At 42.3% G+C, this 14,251-nt stretch overlaps 2 protein-coding genes across 2 annotated transcripts; both read left to right on the top strand.

The window, feature by feature from the left end:
• The first annotated feature begins 87 nt into the window (after positions 1-87).
• Positions 88-4,837, top strand: LOC139657483 (guanine nucleotide-binding protein subunit alpha-14-like). Its single transcript, XM_071535345.1, has 7 exons — positions 88-367; positions 2,397-2,581; positions 2,852-3,006; positions 3,267-3,395; positions 3,615-3,744; positions 3,916-4,069; positions 4,164-4,837. The coding sequence occupies exons 1-7, from the start codon at positions 247-249 to the stop codon at positions 4,352-4,354; spliced, it is 1,065 nt and encodes a 354-aa protein (XP_071391446.1). The 5' UTR covers positions 88-246; the 3' UTR covers positions 4,355-4,837.
• A 3,189-nt stretch (positions 4,838-8,026) lies between these two features.
• Positions 8,027-14,238, top strand: prune2 (prune homolog 2 with BCH domain). Its single transcript, XM_071535340.1, has 10 exons — positions 8,027-8,081; positions 8,265-8,465; positions 8,769-8,945; positions 9,453-9,555; positions 11,454-11,585; positions 11,801-11,887; positions 12,151-12,249; positions 12,414-12,452; positions 12,938-12,985; positions 13,108-14,238. The coding sequence occupies exons 1-10, from the start codon at positions 8,027-8,029 to the stop codon at positions 13,139-13,141; spliced, it is 975 nt and encodes a 324-aa protein (XP_071391441.1). The 3' UTR covers positions 13,142-14,238.
• Positions 14,239-14,251: the final 13 nt, after the last annotated feature.

Here is a 14,251-nt window from a genome sequence, read left to right as displayed (position 1 = left end):
CGTAAACTTACATTGCCTCTCACTAACAGCCTGTCTGCCCGCCTCCCCTGCACAGAAGGAATGTGAAATGCACCTGAACTGGCTCCTATATGAGGAAGAATGACTGCTGAAAGTTGCCAACCCACCTGTTCCGGGACAGGAGTTTCCCTGCAAGGTCCGACAGAAATCATTATCCATCCATTTCACCAGCCTCTCCCAGCCGCGCCGTCGTTTTACTAAAAAGTAGCCTGTAAAACTTGTGTGACGATGGGGGAATGCTGCATGTCTGCCGAGGAAGTGGAGAGACACAGAATACACTTGGAAATAGAGAAACAACTTCGTCGCGATAAAAGAGAATCACATCGAGAATTGAAGTTGCTGCTTTTAGGTGAGTGTGCCTATCGCCGCGGGAAATGCCCGTCTAGTTTTGATAATAATTAACTTCTACATGTTGACGGACTGGGACTCTTAAAAAGTGGCACTTAAACCCTCCAATGAAAACTGGAGATTTAAAAAATTCCTTTACAGGGACAAACTGAGCAACAGAGTAACTCAGATTCTTATTTCATTATGTTACCGTCATGTGAGTGTGGTCATGTAAGCAGATTCAGCACGGGTTACATTTTGACACCTTGATTTATTATGTCAATGAAGTCGTGCGCTGATTGAACAAGAGGGCCAGCTGCATGTGTCTGGGTTAAATACAAAAACACTAAAGCCATTATTAGCTTAGCTGATACCTTTAAAGAGCCTTTTAGAAAAATAAACAGTTAGCCCAACAGAACCAGGAAAATATTTGCCTGTATTTAAAAACCAATTTAATTGTAGACGGTGTTGCCCCTTACAACCATTTCCTGGTTGCCCTTCCTGACGTTTTTCTGGAGTAAAATAGTTAGCCTACAAGTCACCCATGTATTAGTCAAATATACCTGTTTAACCAGCTGCTTGATAGCCTGCAGCCTTCAGTTTACTTCCCCCAATTCAACCCAGATTAGGCTACTGTATAATGTTCCTATATAGGACTACAACATATCAGGTAGACAGACTGGATGTTGTTCTCTTCTGTTTAGGTTTGGTCACGAAAGGTTCTGGTAAGGTTGTATGTAAGATATTGTATTTCCGATTTGATTTTCATGGTCAGGACCACCTGTATGCAGGCTGTGTGCAGCTTTGCTTGGTTACACCTCCTGTCTTTACACATTGGACATCAAAGTGTCCAGTGATAATGCTAACCTACAAGCCGGATGGGGTGCTGTTCAATGTAAGGGTCATAGGTCAGCACACTGCCTGAGGGTTTTTGTTGTTGTTATTGTTCGTACGTACATACATACTTACATACATACTGTACATACATACATATCTACATACATTTGCATAGATACATACATAAAACAAAGGATGGATAAGCTAACAGAGCAGATCAGAGAAAATAAAACAGAACAAAGAACAAAAAAATAAAACATTTCACAGTGCCAGAGTGTCATGCTGTGCAATGCGACATTTTGACAACTGTGATGGGTAGCTACCAGTCCCATGAAATTTTGATAGCCTCACATGTGGCTTGTTTTTCCCAGTGTGCTATCCAAACATCCCATTTGACCACTTACTATAAAAGGTTGACTGTTGGTTATGCTGGAAACAACACATTAGACATGCAGGACTTTGCTTAAAGGTCAACACTACTTTAAACTTCAACTTGAGTTAGCAGCCTGTTTTGAGAACAATATCCTCCAGTAAAGGTCAGTCTAATGGTTAACATTTTTAGGCATTTAGCTGACACTCTTATCCAGAGTAACATTCAACCAGCGAGCAGGCGGGAGTTCGGTGTTTTGCTCATGGACACTTCGGCAGCGTACATGGTTGTTCATTGAAACGTTGACTTGCAGGGATCAAACCTGCAACCTTTCCATTACGGGACAGGCTCTCTAAGCATTTGGTCACCCTGCTATACTTTAACAAGGCAAAGTATGCAATGCATGTTTGTAATTTGCATAAACACATGTAAAAATACATAGTTAAATACATAACATCCATACATGAGCCTATGTGTTTCGGGTGTGCATTATATTATAACTGAGTATTTACGTATGCATTATTTCATAATTCACCCGAGTGTGTGTTTATAGAGACACATGCATGGTTGTAGACTTGGATACACGTAAACAAAACGCAACCCCCCTACACACAAACATCCATGGCTTGTTAAAACACTTTTAAACAGTGAAACATTTCCTTGTGAATATATTCTTGCTCTCGTAAGACTGCAGCCTTTTTTGTTGTGCTGAAAGCCTGTTTAGCTGCAACTGATTGATGTTCAGATGATTTTTTTTGTGCGTATCACAGATGTCCTATTTCTGGCATTGCTTTGATCTCATTCCATTTTTCATCCCTCGTTCTCATTCATCTCATTTGCCCAGGGACTGGTGAAAGTGGGAAGAGCACTTTCATCAAACAGATGAGGATCATCCATGGTTCTGGATACAGTGAAGCTGACAGGAAAGGTTTCACTCGGCTGGTGTTTCAGAACATCGTCACGGCCATCCAGGCGCTGATCCACGCCATGAAGGCTCTGCGCATCGACTACATAGATGACAAGAACATTGTGAGACACTGTACACACCATAAAAAAACAATATTCATGTGATCATGTGGCATTTTGGTAACATTTGCATCATATCAATGTGTCATTAGTAGGTTATAAATGTGCAATCACTGTTACCACCTCTGAGATTTTTTGTTGATGTCCAAAAACCATCGAGCTTCAGAGGGAATTGCATTGCAGCTCTAATATCCTCTAAGGTCTATTTATAGGTCAGAGAACGATTGAAAGATGGTCTTAGGAATTGTCCCCTGTGGATGTTTTGTGTGTCAGAGCCATGCAGACAAGCTGAACCGAGTGGAGGCAGACCAGGTGTCTATTTTGGAAAGCTGGCAGGTGGAGGCCATTAGAAGAGTGTGGAATGACCACGGTGTCCAAAGGTGCTACGACCGCAGGAGGGAATTCCAGTTGTCTGACTCAGCCAAATAGTGAGACTCTCGTACATCTCATATCAAAGAATTTACACAAAGCCAAGGCTTCTCTTACAAACCAAAGCCTTTGTGCTACTGATTTTGCACTCAATAACTCAGCTGCCAAATTCAGAACTGATATTTTTACTCGTACTGATACTGATAGTTTTATCAGCATGAGTACGCACTCATACTGATAAAACTTAGATATAACTGTGCATATGTAGAGTGATATGTGTCAGGATATTAAACTGGATGCTTTGTTCTTTACGTTTCAGTTACCTGAACGACTTGGACAGAATCACAACCCCATTTTACATCCCCACCCTGCAGGACATCTTGAGGGTCAGGATCCCCACCACGGGCATCATAGAGTACCCCTTTGACCTCACGAAAGTTGTCTTCAGGTAGGGTGCTGTGCCACACCACTTACAATACCAGAACATTTGAGGAATCTAGAGAAAATGGAAAAGAGCGGCAGATTTTATGAATATAAACAACATATGAAGAACGACAGAAATTGTATCTCAAATAAGCAAGGAAACATTATTTCTTCATGTAGTAAACCTTATGAACCGTAATGACAATATATGATGTTGGTGTATTGCTTCTGGTCGTTTCTGCAGGATGGTGGATGTGGGCGGTCAGCGTTCAGAGCGGAGGAAGTGGATCCACTGTTTTGAGAAGGTCACCTCCATCATCTTCCTGGTGGCCCTCAGCGAGTACGACCAGGTCCTTTATGAGTGTGAAAATGATGTAAGGCCAAAATTCTGTTTTCTTGTCCCTTAGATACGGTTGCTATCAATATTTATCCCTCAAGTTACTCTCAAACTTTAAAGACAACAGATATTTCCATACATTCAATCTTGACCGATGAGTTTAGACAATTTTCTTGTCTAAGATGGATTCTCCTCTCTCCCTCTGCAGAATCGCCTGGAAGAGAGCAAAGCCTTGTTCAGGACCATCGTCGCATACCCTTGGTTCCAGGAGTCCTCCATCATCCTCTTCCTCAACAAAACAGACCTGCTAGAGGAGAAAATCACACATTCCCATTTGGCAGACTACTTCCCAGCCTTCACTGGTAAAACATACTGTCTCTTCATGCTCTGCGTGTGTTAGCACAGCATCCCTCATTTCTCCCAGTTTCTGATTTCAGACTGCTTTCGCTCCTGCAGGGCCTCGGAGAGATGCTGAAGCTGCAAAAGCGTTCATCTTAGAAATGTACAAGGAGCAGCATGTCGGGCGTCATAAAGCCCTGTACAAGCACTTCACCTGCGCCACCGACACAGAGAACATCCGAGTCGTCTTCAAAGCCGTCAAAGACACACTCTTTAGAGAGAACCTGGAAAAATTTAACCTGGAATAAGTGAGGTGTAAGACAAAGTGATGGTTCCACTTTTAAGAGCAATCAAAGAAAGGCAATCATAGACAGCAGTGTCAGGTGAGATATCTCAGTACATACCATATGTACCATTTTTTGCAACAATCATGCAACATTACATCAGAAATGCTAAATAAGCATGTTTCCCACTGCCACTGGAGAGAGACAGACAACCAAAATTTAAATTACTTGCTGCACTGAGTTCCTCCTTGTTGTATGGCGAAGTATCAGTACATCGTATCAAACTGGTTTGACAAACTCCGCTGTAGCAAGAATGCAGCACACCCCGCATTACATGGGACGAGGAAGTTAAAGCAGCACCGTAGTTGCTCCTTAGTTTATGTTTATGTGAATATAAATTTTATACTGTGTCATAACAACCATGTACCATATTAAACAATTTACAGTTTTTCTTTTTTCATGAACTCTGATTAGCTTTAAAATATAAATAAATCAACAACTTTACAATACTCAAGTTTGTGTGTCTGAGATTTTGTGAGTTTGTAAATCGTCTTCTGTAAACAAACTGTCATATTGTTGAATGTTGTCTTATCCATATCTTAATCATCACCTTGTGTCATTTTGACACACAAAATAAAATAACATAAAACTGAGGCTCAAGTGCTAATGAAAAGGGCTAACGTTTTTATGACCCATCTCAAGATATATGACCACGGCTGCATGGCACTGATTAACTAAAGGAGGTCTCTGTGCTGTGCTGGAGACTCAGGCGTGGTCAGGCTGATTGGCATGCTGTGGCAACAACCTTTGTACCAAACAATGGTCAACAATGTGCAAGTCTGACAGGCTGGTCTCTATCTTCCTGTCCAACTGGTGGGGCTGAGATCACAGCAGTGGTAAGTGACTACCAAAACAAACATACAATAAGCTTACACCTGTGGAGAGAACAATACCCGTTTCCACACAGAAGGAAAGACTGTCTAGGTATTCTTGGTTTTATCTGGTTTGCGGCTATAGCTTGTTTGTTTAAGGGCTGAAAGGTTCAGTAAGGTTCAGTGCTAATGCAAAACACACAGACACATTCTGAAAGTATTCTATGAGCAGAAATGGGAAGCATCAGATTTCTTTTTTGTATCAATCACTATTTTTCCACCAGCATCTGTGCATATTATCAGCACATGAAGCTGACAATGTTCCCTTTTCTGTTTGTTATTGCTCGTTTTGCCCTAAGGGCGAATAAAAACCTGTGAACAGCAGCACAGCCAGGCTCACAAATCTACTCTCAGGCATTAATAACAGTCCCACGCTTCTCCTGGGTAGTAATAACACAATGGCACACACACACACACACACACACACACACACACACACACACACACACAGAGTTTATCCCCTCTAGTCTGGATAATAATGACACAAACACACACACACACACATATATCCTCATTCAGTTGCACTGCCTAAGGGAGCTGCTGTGCAGAGCTGTTATAGCAGGTGATCGCCCTTATTTGGTAATAGCCCAGATCATGTGACCACAAAATGGTGGAAGCTGTGAGCTGTTTGTAAGCTGAGCATCTCTACCGAGAGGCTGGGAGCTAGAGACAGGCAGGGAAGTGGCAAGTACATCCATGCTCTGAGACACAGGAGGACTGAGATTCCCGTGCCCCAGCAGTGGTGAGTAGATGGTTTTGATTCCATGGAAATAAAGAGGAGAGGGAGACATATAGAGATTTTTTTCCCCCACAGCCGGGAGACAGGAAGCGAGAGCGAGGGAGGGGCTGCTGTCATCAGCACTGTGGTCCTGTGCTGCGCTGTGGAAGTGGATTTGAAGCAGCTCAGCATCCTCCATGGAGGATGCACATAACAGCTGATGCTGATCTTGTTATTCTACAATGTACGAGTGTGTGTCAGTGCATGCATCTGTATGTGTGTGGGTGTGTGTCTGTGTACATATGCGTTTCTGTGAATCATCAGCATGACATTCATCTCCGCTGTACCAGAATCAACCATTCAGCAGTTCTCTGTTGCAGTTGCTAATGCAATCAGATTTTCCTTGTTCCAGTCACACTCTGGAGAAAGGGAACAGGGATCTTTATTTTTCCTGTGAGCGAGCACACGTGACTCCCAGTGAATTTGCATCTTTGCCCAATCTGTGCTCAGGCGAGCGTGTAGCCATTCGATTTGAATCAGCAGTAGAAAGAGGCAGCGAGGAGGGGAATGGGCTTCTGGTGATGTAACAAGCCTTCTTTCTCTTTTCCGTCTTGCCTAGCCCTCCCCCTCCTCCACTTAGGATGGAAGGATTATTCACAGAAGAAGAAGGGAGATCAGATGACCCTTAACCTCAAAACCCTTCCCCTTTCTCTCCCCCATCCCTCCCCTTCCTGTCTCCCCCTACCACCCTGCCACTCTTGTCTCACATCTGTTGGTGTGTTGGTGTGTGTGTGTGTGTGTTTCTTGGACGATATGGATGAAATCAATATCATGACAATCATAAGGATTTTGTAATATCGATATATATATTTAATCACAGTATGGCTTATGTATGCAAAATCACATAAAATAACCAAATTGATGCTCATCGCATTAAACTGAATGGCATTGTTAAGTGTGATGTCAAACACATTTTCAAAAATATTCCTTAAAATATTTCATACCTTATTTTGTCAGAGGTTTTAAATAAAATGTGCAGTAACACTCTATTTGAAGGGGGGCGAATATGGCTGACATAACACTGTCATAACTATGTCATGAGAACTGACATGAACATGAATTAGACGTTAAGAATGTTTACAACTGTTGTCGTTAAGTGTCATTTGGTTGATAATGTCACTTTCAATGCAGAGACATCTAGAACAGTGTCAACTTTGTACTGAAAGTGACATTATCAACCGAATGACACTTAATGACAACAGTCGTAAACATTCATAACGTCTAATTCATGTTCATGTCAGTTGTCATGACATAGTTATGAGTGACAGTGTTATGTCAGCCTTACCCCCCCCCCCCCCTTCAAATAAAGTGTTACCATAATGATGTGCCTGTTATCATCAATTTAGACAACAGAATTGTGTATCACAATATCATGGCGCTTGTGAGCAGAGGAGACTAAAAACAGTGAAGTCCTCATGATCAAAACCATAATATTCCTGTTCTGGCCAGCAGCATGTCCACACAGTTGTGTGTGGATGTTAGTGGATCATGGAGGGTGTTATGATGGACACAATGTGGAGTGTAGACACAGCCAGGATATGGATCACAGACATGCTGTAACATCATGTGTAGACGCACTCAATTGGGAAAGCTCAAACGGGAAAATAATCTGGTTACATTGATTGGATAACAAAAAGTTTTATGTTAATAGCACCAGTGTTTAATGGGTAATACTATCTATCAGCCAGACTATCTTACATTAGTATTTTATCCATTTTTCATGTAAAGCAACAGAAGAAATAAAGAACAGTATCGTTGGACAGTTTTGTGGAATTTTAATTTAAGCTGACAATACCTAGACTTGACATTTACCACTTGCGGAAAAGACCTTTCTCAGTTCAACAACTGGCCGACCTCTCTATAAAATCATTGGATCTGGAAGGACAGCAGTGGATGGATTACTGTGCTCTCCAGTTTTGTTATTGTGTGCTAAGAGTCCTTGTTTGTGTCTCTCTCTTCTGGCAGGTCCCCCTGGGTACTGAGGGGATGGACCTGGCGTCTGAGAGTAAGATGAACTCTGAGGGGGGCGAAGGCAGACCAGGTGAGTAGAGTCAACCGTGGCACTGATTCAGAGTGCACAAATGGCTATTTATTATTCAAGAGTCTCTAAGAAAATGTTCAGATATCTAAAAAAGACTATACTGATCCAAATAAATAACCTTTTTACGCTGGATTTTTCATTTTCTATCAATGGTCATTAAAATTGAATGTAATATTCCTGTAGCCCCTCCCACCTCTCTACCCCTGCAAGGAGGCCCCACCCAAAGAAAGAAGCTATCTGCCCCTCGTATCAGCCTGTCATTGGACCAGAGCGAGGATGACCTCGGGGAGACGCCTGATGACCTCGACATTAACGTTGACGACCTCGATACTCCGGATGAGGGAGATTACCTCGACTACACGGACCATGAGATGGACTGGGAAGGTGGGTCAATCTGAAAACAAACCCATAAAACTGATGCCATGGACTTAACATCTCTACTGGCTCTGCACAGAAACACTCAGTCAGGATTTCTTAAGTCTCTTATTATGTAATATACAGCTTATGGGGAAAAAGCTCTCTTTTTTACCATCAGGATTTCTTTTTTTATCACACAGAGAAACATCTTAAAAGCTGGTTTTATTGAGTATTTTCCTCTGAGAGGAAAGCATCAGTGCTGATTTCGGTCTCCTGCAAGATGCAATAACAATATATTGCATTTTTTGCCTTTTTTTTTGTTCAAACCAGACCCCCCAGCAGCCAATAGGAGCGGGTCAAAGGAGCCTTGTGAACCAATCCCGACATGTAGCGCTGAGGAGGAGCGGCAGGATGGCAAGCTGTGGAGGACAGTCGTCATCGGGGAGCAGGAGCACCGCATCAACATGAAGAGCATCGAGCCCTACCAGAGAGTCATCTCCCATGGAGGTGACTACTAACATAACATACATCTCTTGGGGGGATGCTTCTGTCCAAAGCAACTCACCATAAGTGAGTAAATTGTGGGTAAACATTATGGGTGGGCAGAGTGGAAATCAAACCCCTAACCCTAGCATTGTTAGCACCATGTTCTACCTGCTGAGCTCTGTACCACAGGCTGAAGAGAAACACTATAACTCTCTCATGGAAATGTAGACATCTGTCACTGAACTGTCAACGGGATTATGATCTGTGTCATTTAGATAAAAGACATTCTGTCTGAGTGACACCACATTTGAATGTGTTGATGAATAAAAGGAAATTGCATTAATCTGAAAAGCAGTAAGAGGAAAGAGTAGGGAGAGACAGAAGTAGAGCAGACTGGCAGACAAGTAGAACAGAAATAGGCAGAAAATACTAGAGAGCAGTCAAATTCTTAATGAAGGCTAAGCTCTCACCAACAATGTTATAAGGTCAAGTTGACTGTTATTGCATTTATGTCTTTATGTCATCAAGGCTACTATGGCAACGGAGTTAACGCCATCATAGTGTTTGCCGCCTGTTTCCTGCCAGACAGTGACAGCGAGGACTACCATGAAGTTATGGAGAACCTCTTCCTGTGAGTGAGATGCCACACTCACTGATACACACTCTCAACCAGTCAGTCACTTTTTCACTCTGTTACTCACACAGTAGCCCACTCACTCATATTCACTTACTCACCCAACTTCTTTATGAATGGAAGAGGCCCAGTATTGCTGATCTATTGTTCTTACAGTATTCATTTGTTTTTGCTGACACATCTTGGGTCCAAAAGCGTGCTGACATGACGCCTTCCTCCTTGGGTTTATAAAAAACAAATATAAAGAAAAGTCAGTCAAAACATTGATTTCATTCTCAAATTTATCTTAGCAAGTCTAAGATACTGCCTGATTTCTTAAATGAGGCAGTATCTTATCTCTCCTCCCAACGCATACGGTTGTGAAAAGATTATCTTTTTGGAAAATTGATTTCTTAAATCAACCGTAGCCCTTCTGCGCAAACAGAGCTGGAAAGATCTAGAAATGTAGTAGTAGTTTAGTCTGCTGGCTGTGATACAGTACATCATGTTGATGTTTCTACAGCTGTGTTGGCACAGTTGCACATCATGCTTGGACAGTCTGGTTGGGATCCAACAGGCTATTCTGTGAAAGATATTGAGTGAGCTGGCACATCCAAGAGTTTTGGATACAAATGAAAGGAGGTATAGCGTAGTATCTGCAGCTTATAACGCCAGATGGGTCGAGGTCTGGTTCCTTGAGAGGAGGAGTAACTGTCTGGGTGGTGAACAGTATGGAGCTGGATGTCGGGGGGGGGGGGGCAAATCGACAGTGATGGTGTGAGAGCGGGAGAGCAGGATTGGGTCAGGATGGTAGGAGGGTGAGACAAGAGTCAGTGGAGTTAGAAGAGCTGGTGAGGAAACGGGGGGAAGGGCTATAGATGGTAGTTGGGAGAAAGCAGATTCATAATTGTCAACCTGCTTTTCAAAGTAGGTGACAAAACTCCCTGCGGAAGAGTAGGTGTGGGGGTGGAGGAGAGAAATTAGAATAGTTTCCGGGTGTTAGAAGCAGAGTATTGGATTTTAGAATGGTAGAGGGATGATTTAGCTGCTGAGATGGATGCAGAGAGGCAGAATAGGAGAAATTCATAGCAGGAGAGGTGATCCAAGAAGCCAGATTTGTGCCTCCTCCTCTCAGCTGACGTCAGAGAGGAGAGAATATTCTAAAGCGGCACATGTTTTTCAAATTCAGGGGATTTCCTCATATTTTTGTCATTCAAACTTAAATAAAATGGATTCTGTATATCTGGTGCTTACATTTCACAGTGTTGGTATATTTTCATAGTCTTAATTTTGGTAACACTGCTTTTTTGTATTTTGAACACATTCATATTTTGCTAAATGAATTTCATGACTGAGGATGCAATAATTAAATAGTAACAGTGTTTTTTGAGATGGATCATTGCTTTCCAGTTTGATGTATAATGAAATTTATACATTTTAGTTATTAGTTCATATTTGTCTTTTGGCCAATTGTTATTATAAGAAGAAGAAGAACTGCAACACAAGTTCTCCAAGTGGGTCTATACACTGGCTAATAGTGTTACATGGTTCATTATTTGTAATTTGTGGTACTTAGTTTTGAAATCCGTTACCTGACAATGTCAAATACCCTTTAAAGTTAAAGAAAATAGAAACTTTTTTTTTTCATATAATTATTTGAATTTTGGTTGATAAGAATGTGGAGAGTAGATACAGTCAGATGTACAATTTTTGGGTAAAAGACAATTTGCTCACTCAATCACACTCATTTATTTTATTCTAGATTAATTCTCGTTTGTCATGAAATTAACAATCAAGGTCACAGAGCTATAAATTGTTTCACCTCTTTACAAAAGTGAGTATAATTGTGTGTGCGTGTGTGTGTGTGTGTGTGTGTGTGTGTGTGTGTGCGTGCGCGTGCCTGTGTGTGTCCTCAGCTATGTGATCAGCACACTGGAGCTGATGGTAGCAGAAGACTACATGATCGTCTATCTGAATGGAGCCACGCCCCACAGGAGAATGCCGGGCCTCGGCTGGCTAAAGAAATGCTATCAGATGATTGACAGAAGGTCGGTGCTGTTAAACCTACGCAGTTAGAATTATTTGATTAGCGACTGATGGCATTAAGTTGAATTTACAGTACGACTCTAAAAACTGCTGTAGCTTTCTCTAATGAAAGTGTTCCAAATAGACTTTGTTTACAACAAACTCACCCTTACGACATGCTGAGCTACAGTGTGGACATAAATATAACATGGCCTATTATGTTGTATTATGTATTCAGGCTCAGGAAGAATTTGAAATCCTTCATTATCCTCCATCCATCATGGTTTATCAGGACCATTCTAGCCATTACCAGGCCCTTCATCAGGTAACAATCACTGCTTCCTGTTTACACATGCTCATTAGCAAAGTTGTGTTTGAATAAACGACTTCTTCATGTGTGTTTAAAAGCAGAGAGTAGAGCTCCATTGCCAAATAATGGCCAAGTAGTGTACAGAACAGCAGGTACGCTACTGTGCTTGTGCTTCTCTGATATTAAGCAGGTTACTTTCGGTGTGTGTGTGTGTGTGTGTGTGTGTGTGTGTGTGCTTGTTTGTGTGTGTGTGTGTTGCTTTGTGTCTCTTGTCACAGCACCAAGTTCAGCAGTAAGATAAAGTATGTGAACAGCTTGGGCGAGCTGCAAGAACTCATCCCCATGGAATACATCAATATCCCAGAGTGCATCATTAGGTGAGCCACATCTTCCTCGCCATTCCACCCCCTCTGAGCCCCAAACACTACCTCCACCCCAACCCCCCCCCCCCCACCACCACCACCACCACCTCCACCACCGAGCAAGCGTTGTCTTTTAAATGACTTTATATTTATCTTGTCATTTCAACTCTCACCCTCAGACTTGACAAGGAACTGAAGGAAGCGGCGGAGAGCTCCAAGTAAGCATCGACTCTTCCAGCTTCTCATTACTTCCCTCTGTGGAGGCGGTGGCTCCTGCCTCAGCTTCATCCTTGGCCGGAGTGCTCATTTATCAGATGGCTCACTTTTAGATCACAGGGACTCTTCTGTTGGACGGGGACCAATTGGATTCGGCTCCGGTCATAATTGCAGGAGGAAGACAGAAAAAAGTTGCTAAAGATGCTAAACGCATTCCTCATTTATCATTCATAGAAATGAACCACTCATTATTGCAAAGTGATAGTCTGGTGATGTATTACACTATGATAATGAGTGCAGGGTTGAATATGCAGAATTTTAACAAGTAACACTCTATTGTATGCTGCATGGTATGCTCTGGCTGACAAAACTGCATACTGAATCTTAAGCTGTATGTGGTCCACACATTCACAACATACCAGTGCATCACTACACCTCAGAACAATAAATTCTTCCCTAACACTTTCCACTTTCTTTTCCCTTTAAGAATGCATAGTTTTCTGCAGGGACCGGAGCCAGCAGCGAGCAGAATAGAGTAAGTCCTCTAAGACACTTGTTGAAGTTCACACATGGAAGAGAAATGGCCTTGTCTCAGTCGCCTGTCACCTGTATATAAACACACCCGTCTTTAATGTCTCTGTTTTGTTCTCTTCCCAGCAGACCAGACCAAGCCGGTGCCAGCAGCTCTTAAACCCAGAAGTCCTACAGCAGCAGAGATGGATGGGTCGCCTCAATGTTCAACTTTGTTTCAGAATTCATTATTGTGTTGTAAGGGTAACGCTGGAAAGCAGAGGCGAAGGCATGTTAAGTAAGTGTGTGTGTGTCAATGTTTGTCACTTAGACACTGGAGTTTAATATGAAAACACAACTTAGTACCTGTTAACACTCAGAGTTAGATCTCATACTTAATGACTGCTGCAGCATCTGCTGCGTATGCTACCTTACAACCGCAGATCATGTAGATGAAACTACAGTGACGCTTGACAACACCTAGTGTACCATCCTTGTTCACAATAGGGTAGGAGCTGCACTCACACACCTGACAGTGCACTGCGCAAAACCATCCTTAGAATCGAAGTTATAGTGTTGTAATTGTATGCATGAGAAGCAGTGAAGCAATAAAATCACCCTTTATAGGTAACAGAGTCTCAGTATCTCAGATGAAGAGACCGCTGGTGTGTCAGCAAGCTACAATGAAAGCACAAGGTGTGGCCGGTCAAAAAAACACAAAAACACAAAGACAAAAAAACAACCGTGTGCCATAGATGATGACCAACTGTTGTATTTCAGCAATCCAGTGTTTCTTCTTACTTGTTATAAAACTGGACACGATATTCCATCAAGTCCCTGCGAAGTAGATATTTTCACTTTAATGAGTCAATCTGAAAGGAAGGAGGAACAAGTGAAATGTGACATCAAGCTGTCAGTGCTATGTGAGAGCATGTTCTTTTAGATGCATGTTCTGCGGACGTGTTGTGTGTGTGTGTGAGAGTGTGCGAGTGTGTGTGTGTGTATGCGTGTGTGTCCTTTCAGTCTGTGTTCCTGTCAGATACGTAAACTGTTTAGGAATCTCATCTCTTCAGCTTCTCCTGGATCACCAGGGAATGACCTCAGAGGAAAATAAAGATGGGGAAGGTCTCTGTAAAGCACAATATCTTCTGAACATCTGTGCATTTATGCGTGTCCGCGCGCCTGTGTGTGTGTGTTTGTTGTGTGTTTGTGCGTCAGTGCATGTCCCCTCATAGATAATTGATGGTCCTCTAACCCACGAGTCTACTACAGTGTTTAGAGGAGGTGCAAA

The sequence above is a fragment of the Centroberyx affinis genome, unplaced genomic scaffold (assembly GCF_046629955.1).
Source record: "Centroberyx affinis isolate AG114_WGS23_722 - 3 ecotype Tasmania unplaced genomic scaffold, CSIRO-AGI_Caff_v1 ptg002692l_1, whole genome shotgun sequence".
NCBI lineage: Eukaryota > Metazoa > Chordata > Actinopteri > Beryciformes > Berycidae > Centroberyx > Centroberyx affinis.
This window is presented reverse-complemented; position numbering and strand designations above follow the sequence as displayed.